The following is a 15,194-nucleotide window of genomic DNA, read 5'->3' on the forward strand; positions in this document are numbered from 1 at the left end:
CAACCCCCAGCTCACTACAACCTCCCTTCAGGAAGTTATAGAGAGCAATAATAATTTTCATTATGAGTTTTCAAGATGAGTGTGAAACTTGTTGAATGAACTTGGAAATCAGGCAAAATATGTAGTAAGAAGGATAAGCTGTTCACACAACACCAAAGTAATGGGCCTTGAATGTCTAAAGTCTGAAGAAGTCATTGGGGCTGTTTGGTTGATTAGGGGGTGTGATCATTTGCACTGATTTAGAAATCAAAACATCAGGTTACAATGTTAATTTTACATATTTTTGCTTTTGACTCTTTTGCTTCTGAAATCTGTATCTGAAATCTAATCCTGTCACTGTGCAAGAGGTATGTGGTATCAAGCTAAAAGAAAGTAGGTTTAGATAAGCCATGAAATGGAAGTTCTTTACACAGCAGGTGGTGAAGCAGTGAAACAGGTTGTCCTGAGAAGCTATGGGTGCCCCATCCCTGGAAGTTCAAGGCTGGGTTGCATGGTGCCCTGGGCAGCATGATCTCTAGAGGGTGGCAATCATGCCTGCAGTAGTGGGGTTTGAACCAGGTGGCCCTTCAACCTGAGCGATTATGTGATTCATGCTGCATGTTTCTGCATTAGGCATTGTCTATTGGTTCTTGGCTGTTGGGGAGTACTGTGGTGGCAGTGTGTTTGGCTGATGTGTTTGCTTGGAGAAGAGAAGGTTGCGGGGTGACCTCATTGCAGCCTTTCAATACCTGAAGGGAACCTACACCCAGGAGGGGAGTAAACTCTTCGAAAGGGCTGACAATAGCAGGACAAAGGAAAATGGTTTTAAGTTAAAAGAGGGAAGATTTAGGTTGGATGTTAGGGGGAAGTTCTTTACTAGGAGAGTGGTTAGGCCCTGGAACAGGCTGCCCAGGGAGGTTGTGGATGCCCCGTCCTTGGAGGTGTTCAAGGCCAGGTTGGACGGGGCCCTGGGCAACCTGATCTAGTAAATGTGTATGTTTGGTGGCCCTGCCAGGCAGGGGGGTTGGAACTACATGATCCTTGAGGTCCCTTCCAACCCGGGTCATTCTGTGATTCTGTGATAAGAGGCAACTGCAAATTAATTTAAACCTTAGGTTTTCCTGATACTTAGGCTTTTGCTATATACACTAGTTTTGTAGGCAGTTATGTCATCAATGTTTTTTAATCTGTGTCCTCAGCAAATGATGCTTTTCTAAGACTCCAGGGAGTTAGACCAAGAGACCTGTGTTTCACATTCAAATTTTCTGAATCTGGGTAAACAACTGGATATGTTCTGTGTTGTTTTGCTCTGGAAAACAACATGCACACCGCCACTTTAGAAAAGTAATGAATTATGTAGGTTAGTTAAAGAACTAGCTTGACACTGGGATTCCTTTTTTGCAGCATTTAAGTGAGGAAACCACTAAACCATATGAAGTGGAAAGACTTTTAAGCATCTGCAACTACTCAAACTATTGGTCATCTGTTTCATTCTTGTATTCTTCTGTCAGTGAATAGCACTGAGCACAGCACAAATTGTAGAGTAGTGTAAGGAATGTTTCAAACAGTTCTTTTGCTACTGTTTTACCAAGCTGACACCAAAGAAAGGAGAGGTCTGACACAACAAAAATGAGTATCGCATTTAGAGAACATGCCTAACTTGAGATGCTGGACAGCACTGTCTTGCAAATTGAAATAATCCAAACATCTTGAGGAATAGAGTGAGTTAGTAACAGTTTTAACTTTGAACTGTCTTTGAGCCCTAATTTTCTTTTTTCTTTCTCTAAAGCAGGATTATAAGGATAGCTTCCTCAAAGGGAAATGAAATCAGAGCAGTTCATCTTACCAGCCTTAATGGAGTAAAGGGGGGCAGATCAGCACAAAAATGATCTGGCTTTAGAGATGTACTGATTGCTTGTAGTGTTTAACATGCATGTTTAACTCACATTTGGAAGAATATTCTTTGTGTAGAATTAAATTGAGATGTTTTAAAAACTGAAATTGTGAATGGAGACTATCCTGAAAAGTTTCTATCCTGAAAAGTTCCTTGTTTTACTATTTCTGAATGTTTCAGGAAATGCACTTCATTCATTTACCTTGCATTCAGATTTTTTTCCTGTTGCTTGATTTGATGAAAGTGAAATTTGCTCATAACTTTTACCACCAGGCAGCCATGCAGATTCAACTGCCAAAAGACTGGCTTCCACCAAAGGACCTGTTTCCTTTTAATTTTCTCTTATAAGCCCAGATGTATAGAGCAACAGATTTGCTTAGTGTTTTCATGGTAAAATTCATGATTACAGGTGGAAGATTCAAGCTGCATCATCAGAGAATTGGTCTTTTTATACTCGAGCTATTCATAAAAAGTCATGTATGCCTCAGCCAGGAATTGTGTTAATCTTATCTTCTGGCTCTGAAATTTTCTGGCCTGGTACCAGCCCAACAGAATCAAACAAACATGGCCTGACTGCTGACAACCTGTTTTTGCATACAGTGTCAGGGAATAATCAAACTATACTGCAAATATAGATTTTCTTAACCTATCAAAGTCATAACATGTTTTAAATGAGAGGCCAGGCATGGTCTTTAGAATCTATTCAAGCTGGTATGTAGCAGAGTGACTGAAATTCATAAAGCTTCTAATACAGAGGCTGTTGAACGTCAAAAAAATTGGTTTTCATTCCTATGCTCTGGCTGGAGCACACAGAAAAGCACAACAGTTATTTACAATGGGAAATTCAAGTCAGTATCATTTGGGGAAGAGTTCAGCATTGGTTGCTGTCCTTTTACTGCTGCCATCTGTGATCTCTCAGCATGCCTTTTTCGATATTAAAACACCTGATTTAGTCTCTGTATGGAAGAGAAGCTTGAATACAAGAAAGCTGTTGGATATTCTCCAAGTCCTTTGAAGCCATACAGTAATTCTGGCAGGGATGCGTTAGTGTTTTAAGATGAACAATTCTATTCATGGTCTGATATTTCCATTATCTATATTGGCTTTCCTGTTTATGACCTGTGATTAGGGAACAAGAGCGTCTCAAGTATCTAGACTTCCTTATGGAGATTTGCCATTGAAGCAGTTCCACAAACAGGGCACCTAAAGCTCTATCTGGATGTTGATTAGTCAAAAGTTATCCTATACTACCAAGATTTCCCTCTCTGATGGCTGGGGTATAGAACTTGCTTAGGAAAACTCTTAAAGCATCCCAGCTACCAGACTTATTTGTATATTGTTAATATTCGTTATACAGAAGGCTGAAGATAAGGTAGAATGAAACTTCTGTTTTAGTGACGGGGTGAAAAAGGAGTGCCTTAATATTGGATTTCTGTTTGTGCAAGACCATTTCTTTTTCTGCTAGGGTCACATTCATCTGTTATTTTAAGATGGAAATTATCTCAGCTTGTCCTCCAATGGACTTTCTGGGAAGATATCTCTGTGTACAGACATTTTAAAAAGTTTGGTTTTATCTATTTAGGCATATAAATGGTGGCAGACTTGCCTTTTTTTAAGGTACCTTTCTGTTTCACTAGAAAATTGGGTAGAGAAAGTCCTCATCTGCAATACACACTCAAGCATCTGTGTTCCTATACGTGTGTATTTATAATCATATCTATACATATGCTTATATCATTGTATTATAATCATACGAAAATGATAATTAATAGGTAAATATAATTAATATGGTGCTATATATTATGTGACTTCTGGCATGGCCTCTCAATTTTGGGGTATTCGTGCAAAGAGTTATCCAGGTGTGTCACAGAATGGGCAAAGTCTGTGTTACAGTTTCTTAACCAACTCTGCAATGGTGCACGCAGTGTAACTTGTCCATGTGATTTTATAGCAATTAGATGTGTCACAGAAATGTACGCAATTGGGTGGTTTAATTTAAACTTAATTTAAAACTTCAAGAATGGACATTCATGTTTTCTGGTGATTAGAGTGTGTTTGGTTTGTGTTTCTCTGCACTGTTGTTAATCTCTGTTGTTCACTGGAACGGGCTGCCCAGGGAGGTGGTGGAATCTCCTTCTCTGGAGTTATTCAAGACCCGCCTGGACGCCTACCTGTGTGACGTGGTGTAGGGAGCCTGCTTTGGCAGGGGGGTTGGACTCAATGATCTCTAGAGGTCCCTTCCAACCCCTACAATTCTGTGATTCTGTGATCTCTGAGCTGCTCTGTACTGGCTCTCATCTTCCTTGTTTTTTCTTTGTCTGTCCCCTCCCTATTTCTGTCATATTTTTTGTTCCTGTTTGTGTGTGCTTCTCTACTTCCCTCCTCTGTTTCCTCTGTGTAGAATCATATCCTCCAATTAGCATGTGTTTGCTATGGATCCTAAAAGGAGATTTTCTTGTTTTCTCACTTCACCATGTATTTTTCTAATCTAAGTGTTTTCTTCTAGTTTCAGGTGGCCAGAGTGAGACAAGGCCAGCAACAGTCAGGTGTGAAACAGCGTTGCATTGGTGTTCGTAGCACTTTCTTCTCTTTATGCCTTGTAGTTGTTTAACTTTTCCTTTGGGTATAAGAGTTATAGCAAGTACAGTATACAGGCAGCCTCTATAATAGACGTTGCTCTTGACTTTGTTGTCAGTTATATGAGCTGATTATAACACAGCTCATTTAAGTTGAAATTAATGCTACTTAGTATCTTTCTTGGTCTTTGCATGAAAAGGAATATTCACTGCAAGTATAAATATGTTTTTCAATCAGTTTCTTTGTGACATAGTGGAATGAAAAAGTTTGAGGCTGGTGATGTTACAGAAATGGTCTTCATTGTATCCTGTAGTGTTTTTGTACATATGGAGCTTTGAACCAAATAGTCATTGGTGTGTAGTAGACTTGGTGTACTTAACACAGAGTATGTTCAAGATTTGTCATATAAAAACCCGTGGGATGCTTATCAGAGGAATTCTGCTCATCTGGTTATTTTTAACTGTAGTTTATGACATTGCTATTAACTCAGTCAGAATTTTATTATGGCTCTTTCAGAAGCGGTAAAGCTGATGATTTAGTTGAAACAGTTGCCTTAGAACTTTTTTTAAGGTAGAAAGAAGAGAAAATTGCTCAAGTCTTAACTTCATTGCAAAGCTTTTTGCTGTGGGGCACCCAAATAAATCAAATCAAATGCCCAACGCTGTACCATTGAATGCGTGAAGTGCAGCTGTGTGCCATTATGGAAATAAAAGCAATCTCAGAACTGACCTGATTATGCTGCCTTTACTCTGCAAATGGACAATAAATTCTTTCAGATTTATTGATAGCAACTCATTTATGTACAGCAGAGCAAACGTTTTAGTACGGAGGAGGATGAAGAACAGTGAAGGTGTAGAGGAATAAGAAATTTAGGTTTATTGTTTGAATATCAATTTTCATGTGAAGCAGTTGGTTTCTGAATGTGGCTAACTCTAAAATCATATCACTTCTTTGTGACAAAGAAGACATTGGTATTTTTAATTGGTGACTGCTGTCTTCAGTCTCCTTGAAACCTCTGGCTTCTTTCTATGCTTTCTATGAGCTCCTGCTGAAAGAATAGTTTTCATTTTGTGGAAGTTTTGTAGGAGGTCTCATTGTATTTTAGCAGGTATAAATACATCTTACACCAAAACCCATTCTGAATGTCTTACAAGTTAAATGTGGCCATCCATTGGTGATGTAGGAGCAAGAGTTGATGCTGAAAATCACTTATCCTGTGTAGGAGCTGTTGAGCATCTCTTCAGCTGGGACAGCATTACATTCCTCTGGTTGGGGAGTGGTCCTTGAGAGCAGCTCGGCAGAGAAGGACCTGGGAGTCCTGGTGGACGAGAGACTCAACATGAGCCAGCAGTGCGCTCTGGCAGCTCGGAAAGCAAATGGGATCCTGGGCTCCATCAGGAGAGGGGTGGTCAGCAGGGATAGGGAAGTGATTGTCCCTCTCTACTCGGCTCTCGTGAGGCTCCATCTGTTGTACTGTGTCCAGGTGTGGAGCCCTCAGTAAAAAAAAAGACATGGAGATTTTGGAAAGGGTCCAGAGGAGGGCCACGAAGATGATCAGGAGGCTGGAGCACCTCCCCTATGAGGACAGGCTGAGGGAGATGGGTTTGTTCAGCCTGGAGAAGAGAAGGTTGCGGGGTGACCTCATTGCAGCCTTTCAATACCTGAAGGGAACTTACACCCAGGAGGGGAGTAAACTCTTCGAAAAGGCTGACAATAGCAGGGCTAGGGGAAACGAATCCAAGTTGAAGGAGGGAAGATTTAGGTTGGATGTTAGGGGGAAGTTTTTCACTAGGAAAGTGGTTAGGCCCTGGAACAGGCTGCCCAGGGAGGTTGTGGATGCCCCGTCCTTGGAGGTGTTCAAAGCCAGGTTGGACGGGGCCCTGGGCAACCTGATCTAGTAAAGGTGTATGTCTGGTGGCCCTGCCAGGCAGGGGGGTTGGAACTACATGATCCTTGAGGTCCCTTCCAACCTGGGTCATTCTGTGATTCTTCATCTTCATGGCTTTTGGTACTAACGTCATAATTATGATCAAGATTCTTTTGGCATGCAAGCTCAGTTGTTCTTACAGCTTTTAGTTTCACCTGGTATCCTGCAGAACACTTCTGGGAAGTTAGTGCTTGCTGCTTGGTAGTACCATTTCTGTACTGTTTCATTGCATTGAAAATTTGTTTTCTTATGTGTGTCGTGTAGTGAGAGCTGCATCCATTTGCTTAGTGAAGGAAGTGAACCATAAATATCTAATAAAGCATTTACTAATACTTAGTTGTTAATGGAATTAGTAGCCAAGATGCAGACTTAAAGGATGCTTGCTAAAATAAGTATCATTTTAACAGTTGCGTAGTCTTTTCATTATCATTCAGATTTTAGTATCTCCTGCTGTAATGTTCTGTGGAGTACGAATAAGTGTACTCCAATTGGTGGGGATTCAACTTGCATAGAGAGGAGACAGGTTTTGGACTCCTTTCCTTTCCAAAGTAGTGGAACAAGTAAGTTCTCTTGTCAAAAAATGATGCTACCTTACAGGACAGAAATTGCGAGCAAGGCTGTAAAGTAACTTGTGACTTGTTTTGAAACTGTTGGATCTCTGTAGGAGAAGATACTTTTCTCTGCAAACTAAGTCTATTTCCACCTTGTAAAGATGGTGCCTGTTTTGTCTCTTTGTTGCAAGCACCATGGCAGGATTAGATCTGGGTTTTTTTGTTGTTGTTTTGGTTTGGTTTTTTATGCCTTCTGTCAGAAGAGGAAGAACAGTAGATAGCATCTAAATGGACTGGTGTTATCTGGTGGTTTACAAGGATGTCAGGCCATAATAAAGAGAAAATAATAAAACAAAGCAAATACTGAAGTGCACAAGCAGCACAAGACGTGTATCTAAGAGGAAATATCATTGATTATAGCTCCTGTTTTCTTTTTTTTTTCTAGCAGCAGGTGTTGTTAATATGCTTGCCCATGCGTTTTGCTTTAGTCCAATTTCCTGGCAGTCTCAGTGTTGCGTATAAAGATCTCCTCTAACCTGGTTTCTCCTGCCTTGAGATTGTATGTTACCTTTTGTGCAGTGAAGTCAAGCCACACTGTATCTCTGTGTTCCTCATCTACAGAATCAGGGAAAATAGTTTTCAGTTCATCATTGCCTAAATTTAAGCAAAAGAAGAAAGAAATGGAGAAGGAATGTCTTCACTGTTGTACACTCCTGTTTCCTCTATGTGAGCTAGCAGTATTGTTGTGCTTGCTTTAATGAGTTACATTCCATTTTGGTTTGTGTGCCTGTTGTAGACCATGTGTAACTACACAAGGAAATGGAACCAAGTAGCAGGTGAGCTTGTGCAACTTTACAGAATCACAGAATTGTAGGGGTTGGAAGGGACCTCTAGAGATCATCGAGTCCAACCCCCCTGCCAAAGCAGGTTCCCTACACCATGTCACACAGGTAGGCGTCCAGGCGGGTCTTGAATATCTCCAGAGAAGGAGATATACTTACCATAGTGTAAGAAACCAATTGGTCAGCAATTTGTCAGCTCTATTTTTAGTTTTAGCTTTCTATATGCTCCATTGTATTTCCCACCACCTTCCTGCTATTCGGGAGCTTTTTAAATCAGTTGACCTTCTTTTATACAAGTGAATGAATGTTCGTAAGACAGCTTGCCAAACTACTCAGTTGTGGTTTTAGTAATTTAGCCAGTCACTTCAGATCAAGTGACAGCAGCAAGCTGAGCTCAGTTTTAAACACTGACTGCTTTTCTTTTGCTTAGTTGAGCTTAATACATCTGTATGAACTGACAATATGTCTTGAAGTTCTGCTTTATATTTATTTCCAGCTCTGTTTCCAGGCTGTAAAGCAACACTCCAAAAGCTGTGGTGTGTGTCACGCTGTAAATAAAAAGCACCTCTGTTACTAATGATCATTGTGATTAGTGAGGCGTGAGAGAAATTCTTAGATAAATGTAATCCTAAAGATTATTTTAGCTGAGCTATGGGAAAAGTAATTCACAGTATCATAGTCTCATGCGGGTTGGAAGGGACCTTAGAGATTATCGAGTCCAACCCCCAGGATTTGAGCCTCCTGTGTAGCAGAGCGGCACTTCTACCACTTCTTGGCTTTTGTGATGCAGTGTGGTTAAACAGTGTGACTGTGTGCCTGGACAGGAAAAACTGCTATCTTGGCAGTGCTGTAATAGTTTAGTTTTTTGCGTTTCTGAGATTTCAAGATATTTAAGATAGTAAATCTTCATAGTTGTCACATGAGCATAAAAGTACTTGCCTTGCTTAGCTAGATTGGTGACAGCTGTGGGATGGGTTATTTGTTTTAGTTTATTAGGATCGTTAAATGGAAATTTAGTGTACAAAATCGTGTGTTTTATTATTCCTAGTATCAGTGTAGTATGATGACTTCATACTTTATAGTCACGTTAGTATTGTTCTGCAAACATTTTTGATTTTATGATAACTGTGCTTCCAGAGGCTGCTCAGGGATTAGAGGTGTGATTACGTGATTGCATCTGCAGCTGGGTCACATGCCAGGCATGTTTACAAGCCTGTAATTGTGTGCAGATGCCTACTGAACTGTAGGTATGTGTGGGATGGATGCTGTTACAATAAATACATATATTTATAATGTTGATCCTTGGTGTAAAGAAACTCAGTTTGAATGATCTTAAAAATGTATCATCATCATAGTATCACAGTCTTGTGTGGGTTGGAAGGGACCTTAGAGATCATCGAGTCCAACCCCCGGGATTCGAGCCTCCTGTGTAGCAGAGCGGCACTTCTACCACTTGCGCCACAGGGGATTTGAACCCGGGCTCCGGTGCTGCAACATGGCATTCCTACCACTGCGCCACCGGGGCACATGTATGGTCTTTACTTATGCAAAAAGCATGTTACTTATTGGGGGAAAAAAAAGCTGCTACTTGACAGCTCTTCTACAGTGTGTCATTGTTGGAAGCACCACTGTAATTTTACACCTCAGCATCTGCTTGAGTATTGAAATACAGAAGTGGAACTGGGATGTGATCACGTACCATTGTAGAATTCAGTTGCCAAAACCACATTTGTTTGTTAACACCATTCATTTGTTAGGTAAAAAACAAGATGTATTAATTCCTTCTCTAATTCACTGCTTTCTAAATCTGTCAGCTGAGCTGATTCCATTCTTGTCTTCTCATGATTTATTATTGGCATGCAGTGTCTGGAGAGTATTCTAGCCTTTGGAAGCACGTAACCAGTGTGATAACAGAGATGAAGAAAGCACGAGTATAATCATGGCAGTAGTATCACAGAATCACAGAATGACCCAGGTTGGAAGGGACCTCAAGGATGATGTAGTTCCAACCCCCCTGCCTGGCAGGGCCACCAAACATACACATTTACTAGATCAGGTTCCCCAGGGCCCCGTCCAACCTGGTCTTGAACACCTCCAAGGACGGGGCATCCACAACCTCCCTGGGCAGCCTGTTCCAGGGCCTAACCACTCTCCTAGTGAAGAAACCACTCTCCTAGTGAAGTGAATTATCTCCTAGTACAGAGCCTGTAATCAGTTGCTCCTTTGTCATTTTCAGAAAGACTTCTTGTGCAGAATAATATTGAGAGGACCATGGGGAGATGACTTGGAAGCAGAGTTAATTTAGTTCTGACCTCTTGCTTACAGTGTACCTTCTAATCTGAGCTGCCAGTCAGCATCACCACAACCATGTTCTCTAATTCCAGTATGGTCAGAAAGCTGTTGTGGGTGAGCTGTAACATAATGCAGTGGGACTGATCTCACTGCTTTTTCATGCTGCCTCCTAGATAGTAAATCTTGGCAAAATTAGAGGATGGTAACCAAAGCTGTAGATGACTCTGGGGTTTGGTGATTTGCCTACAGCTATTCTGGAAGCTAAGCTGATACCTACCACTAAGTACTTGCCATGTAGGGTAACTTCCTTCAAGAAAGTATTACAAATGAGTGTGAAGCATTTAATGATCACCGTATTTTTCTCTTCAACATAATCCCATTTTTATTTACACTTCCTTATTTTGTTTGAGTGTGTGAAAGTAAACTCTTGTATCGATCTAAATTAATGAAACTTCATTTTGGAATTTAATATCTTATTTTGGTCCATCAGTTCCCATTTTATCTTTCCAGTTCTCTGTCTGTCCAACATAAAAGTGTTGGACAATGCTGACGATGTTACGTATGCTCATTTTCTTTTTGAGTACTGATTTGTATCAAATATCAAATGATATTAATCTGATATTAATTTTGTTCTGAAGTTTTGGTAGTTAAGAATTTGGTGGTGTTTTGCTGTTGTGTCCACTGGAATTTCATGGTCTGTCAGTACTCAAGTTCTAGTGGTCTTCAGAGAAAATACAGCATTCAGCTTTGCTCACTTTCCTCAGATCTTTTTCTATAGCCTGGCTTAGAGCTTCTCAGTCTGGTGCAGGTGATTGAAGGAAGTGCACCATAAACACTGCAGTAGAAAAACATAGAAAAACACACGTATGTATTGCAGATAGTACATGCTGCATTCATGAATTTGAAACGTGTACAAATCTCATCTTCGATGCTTTGAACAACAGCGGTGAAAAAAAGGAGGGAAAACAGATTAATTTAGAAATATTAAGTGTACATAGATGCTGTTCAACAAATTAGAAGTCAGGACAATGCCATTTAAACACTGTGTTAGCTTAGTATGCTGAGGAGAAACTGAGCCTCACTACCTAACTGTAGTTAATTGTTTACTCATCCTAATCTAAAGATTTAAGTAACCTTTTAAAATGATTTTGTCTAGTAGGTATGGTAACATAATGTATTTAAATGGTTAATTTTGCATTAAATGATTTGTTTACTATTGTGTTTTGGTCTGGATGTGGCTCTTTTTTTGCTTCAAGGCCAGACTGCTATTCCAAACCTTGTAACAATTCATTTCTAATCGATGAGTCCTGCCCGAGAAACTGTCTCAGATAACATATTTTTTCTGCAGTTTCACTCAGTTGTGATTTCAGTTGCTACATATGTTACAGTTGCGCTGCACAGCTCCATTGTAAATGCTTGCCATTCCATAGTTTATAAACATTAACTTTGTTTGCATATACATAATTTATTTCGCTATTGGATCTCATTGGTGATGATTCATTTATTTTTATTTTAGGTGATTTAGTTTATATCACGGTAGTGATATAGATTTCCTTCTAGATATATTTGAACACATTATGGGGTGTAACAGGACTGAAAATGCTGGGGCTTTCTATTCCCTTTTTCAGAGGAGAGGCATCAGTTAACTGATGGAACTGTGGACTTCTGTTCATTTCCTCAGCTTATAGGATATGCAACTTACTTTAGGGAAAAAGATTAAGGTACTATTTTCCTCTGCATACAACTTGAACATATAAAATGTGTTAAAAACTGACTAGTGGAACTGTGTAGGACTGGAGTGGTGCTTTGCAAGATCCCCAGTTTTCACTAGTGGCTGCCAGGGTCATCTCTGTCTTACCACAGTAGGACCAGTTCTGCAGCAATATCCTTTAATGTTTTTGCTACTTAACTGCTGTGTATGTAGCTGAAAGTAAATTCTCATTGCTAGGATTTGAGTATCCTCAACTTACTTTTGGAAGTTGTAGGTGAAGTGACTTGCTTTCATTGTGTCTTTTGAATTGCTCTGTGAGCTTTTAGTAATTACAAGGCTGGTAGTGTAGCAGAGCTCAGCGTGTCCCCAGTCTGTGCTTGCCATGAAAGAGAAGCTTTGGAGAATTGTTTTTCTAATCTCTTGTAGCTCAGCAGCAGCTCATTGTGTCCTTTCCTTTCTTAGCTCCGTTGTCTGCATGGTGATGTGAGCCCTTGGCTCTCGGCTCCACTTGCTTTAGTATTTGAAGAGAGACGTGATGCTCTGGTTATACAGTGTACATTTATTGCAGCGCATCTTCAATCAACAGGATAATTGAGATGTCTCGCTGTTTTTCAAACTTCTCTCTTATCTTGGAAATGTATGATGTAACAGATGTAGTACTGGATACTAGGATGGACTGGATATAACAGAGCAGCCCAACTATGTGTGTCGTTTGGTAAATGATAATGTCAGTTAAGAGCTGTCGACATACATACTAGTGGATGGTAGAGTGGGCTTCTATTTCACATTTGTGATGCTCTTTTTCAATATAGGGAAATAATAATTCATAAGAGTTAGGGGAAAAAAAGGTGTGAGTGTTGAATATTCAAAATAATAAGTAAAAAAAGGGGGGGGGGTGTTTTCACACTGAACCTGACGTTTTGTATTTCATTGAAAATGTATTTTTTGTCTGTAAATCTTGCTTATGAGACTTTCTTAGTAGAGGTGCAGGGAACTGTTGGAGATTATTACGTAAGGGTGTGCATGTGTTTCTGACTTTAGCTGTCTGGTGAATACTCCTGTGATGGTGAGCCATGAATGAGAAAAGCATTTACTGACTCAGGTGGTTTTTACCTTCTACTGCTCCCTTGGAATTGGAGTTCAGTTGTATCTTTTTGCTCTAAAACACAAGAATCCTAAAAAAAAAAAAAAGAAAGAGGTTGACTTTCGTCACTAATCATGTTAGTAATTAATGTAACTGTTTTACAAAAAACTTAAATGGATTATCGTAGTCCTAAAGAGGACTTAGTGAATTAAGTTTAACTCCTGTTGTGTTTTGCAAAAAAATGCTCCCAACTCTTTGAATTTGTAGCAATGTAGAAGAGTTTAAGTCCCAATACTAAAGAAATATTTTTGGATTCCTGTGCTACTTAATTTTTCAGCCTGTTTTTTCTGACATACTGTAAAGAACAAAGGCACGCATGCTTTGTGACCTCAAATGTTCTGCAGTCTCTCCAGATTTTCACTGGGAATAAATTTGTAACAGTTCTGTTTTGTACGGGTCAGATTAATTAAAATCATGTCTGTGGTGCTGCAGGGGAACTGTATGAAGACCTGAGCCAGCACATTTCAGTGAAGTGTCCTGTAGGCAAACCTGTGCCGTGTGAAGTGTGTTGTGATTAGAATTTGAGAAATGATGATTCCCACCATTATGCTTAAGCCGTTCTCTCTCTATCTGAACCTATAAAAGTGCTAGTCATTTATTTATACATGCAACTGGGGAAAGGAAAAAAAACTGTTGCAAAAGCTTAACAATATATATATTTTTTTCTTACAGAAAATGCCTGAAGCCTCAGAAGATCGTAATCATTGGAAGGTCTGTTGACTTCCACTTTTTGATAATCTGGAACATCATCCGTTTGGCATGGCTCAGGGTAGTCAACAACTCGATGTGCAGGTACTCCATGATCTCCGACAACGTTTCCCTGAGATCCCTGAAGGGGTGGTATCTCAATGCATGCTACAGGTATGGTGCAGAGTTTTAAAGAGTCTGTGTAGTTCATTATTGTAGTTTGATAAATTTCTAGCAGTCTACTTAGAGCATCAGTTTTCATTCTTCTGGTTTTATTTTGAAGCGATGTAAGTCTCTGTTACTTGATTTTTTTTTTTACACACAAAGACGTTATCATTTTTCTTTACATTTATGGTTTTATTTTTCTGCTGATTATTCATCCTTGCCTATGTGATAGCTGATTGTGTGCATGCAGAAATAAGGAGAGTGGCTAAAAGGATGGTTATTGATGATAGCATCAGTAGGAGTTTTAACACAAAGACACCTTCCTCCATAGTAAAGAAATGGCTTTATCTAGAAATTTAATGGTTTTTTTGTCTACATGGCATAGATTAAGTCTTCTCCTTATGAAGACCTTCAGATGGCATGTAACTGTTGGTAACAATTAGCTTTTTTTCTTTGAGGCTGTTGTTCTGACACTGATGCTGATTATTATTACATTTTCAAATGTTCTGTTTTTTAAATGTGTGTGATACGTCTGAGTATTCCCATCAACCATTGGGAGTCTGTCAAGGTAGCTTGGCATGGAGGAAAAATAAGCTAGTATAAGTATCTGCATAGTGAACATAATACAAAATTAGAAGCTGGACTGTTCTCTCTTGTTGTATACAATGGTATGTTTTCATCTGAATAGATGCTGAATGTCTGTGTTAGTGAGATACTCAAAACTTCACCAAATTTCACTATGTCATCTTCAGTGTAGGATTAAAAGATGAAACCAAAACAAGTAGAGAGGGCAGGAAGGAAAAGAGAGTGTCCCACTTTATATTTGATTTGATTTACGATTTAACTCTGTATGTTCAATGGCTGGCACCACAGAACAATTCAAGGCCTTACAAGGTTCATTTAGTTTCCTCACCGATTAAAACAAATAAACCTTATTTTTTTAGCTTTGAGCCTGGAACTTTTCAGGACAGTTCAAATTTGTCATAATTGTAAGGGGCCATAGGGAATTGCCAGTACATATTAGCAATATACATCGCCAGTACAAGCAACACTAATTCTGGCTTTGTGTAGTTCATTTTAAGGTGCTAAATTCTATCTCGAGAAGCTGACTTAAAATGTTGGAGTTCTAAACTTTCAGGTAAAGAGATGTGCTTAGGTAAACAGTAAAACAATATCTGTGTCTTTGGACTATCCAGAGTTTGCAGTTTCAGTCTAATTTAATTTTGTATTGTTAGAAGTAGTTAATTGTACATTCCTGTTCTTTGCCTTCCCCCAAATTAGACTGATTTGATATTTAAGTGACATACTGTAGGCAGTGTTACTGCATCTAGTCCTTTGCTAGGTGTAGTGTAAGCTATCTACTGTGTACAGGCCATGATCTAGTTGGTATTATCTTGATTTCAAAATTCTTATCTGTGTCATCTA

The 15,194-nt window shown here is 39.4% G+C and overlaps 1 protein-coding gene across 5 annotated transcripts in view; it reads left to right on the forward strand.

Moving 5' to 3' along the window:
* The window catches only part of TAB3 (TGF-beta activated kinase 1 (MAP3K7) binding protein 3), a 44,003-nt gene that overhangs the window by 12,969 nt on the left and 15,840 nt on the right, over nucleotides 1-15,194 (forward strand). For all 5 annotated transcript variants that reach the window (XR_001559559.1, XM_015885094.2, XM_015885099.2 and 2 more), the window contains exon 2: nucleotides 13,590-13,778. Coding sequence is in view for 4 of the 5 variants with exons in the window: in XM_015885094.2 (XP_015740580.1) it covers nucleotides 13,677-13,778 (102 nt within the window). In the remaining variant the exon portion in view is untranslated. The remainder of the gene's footprint in view (nucleotides 1-13,589; nucleotides 13,779-15,194) is intronic.

The sequence above is a fragment of the Coturnix japonica genome, chromosome 1, assembly GCF_001577835.2.
Source record: "Coturnix japonica isolate 7356 chromosome 1, Coturnix japonica 2.1, whole genome shotgun sequence".
In the NCBI taxonomy this organism is placed as follows: Eukaryota; Metazoa; Chordata; class Aves; order Galliformes; family Phasianidae; genus Coturnix; species Coturnix japonica.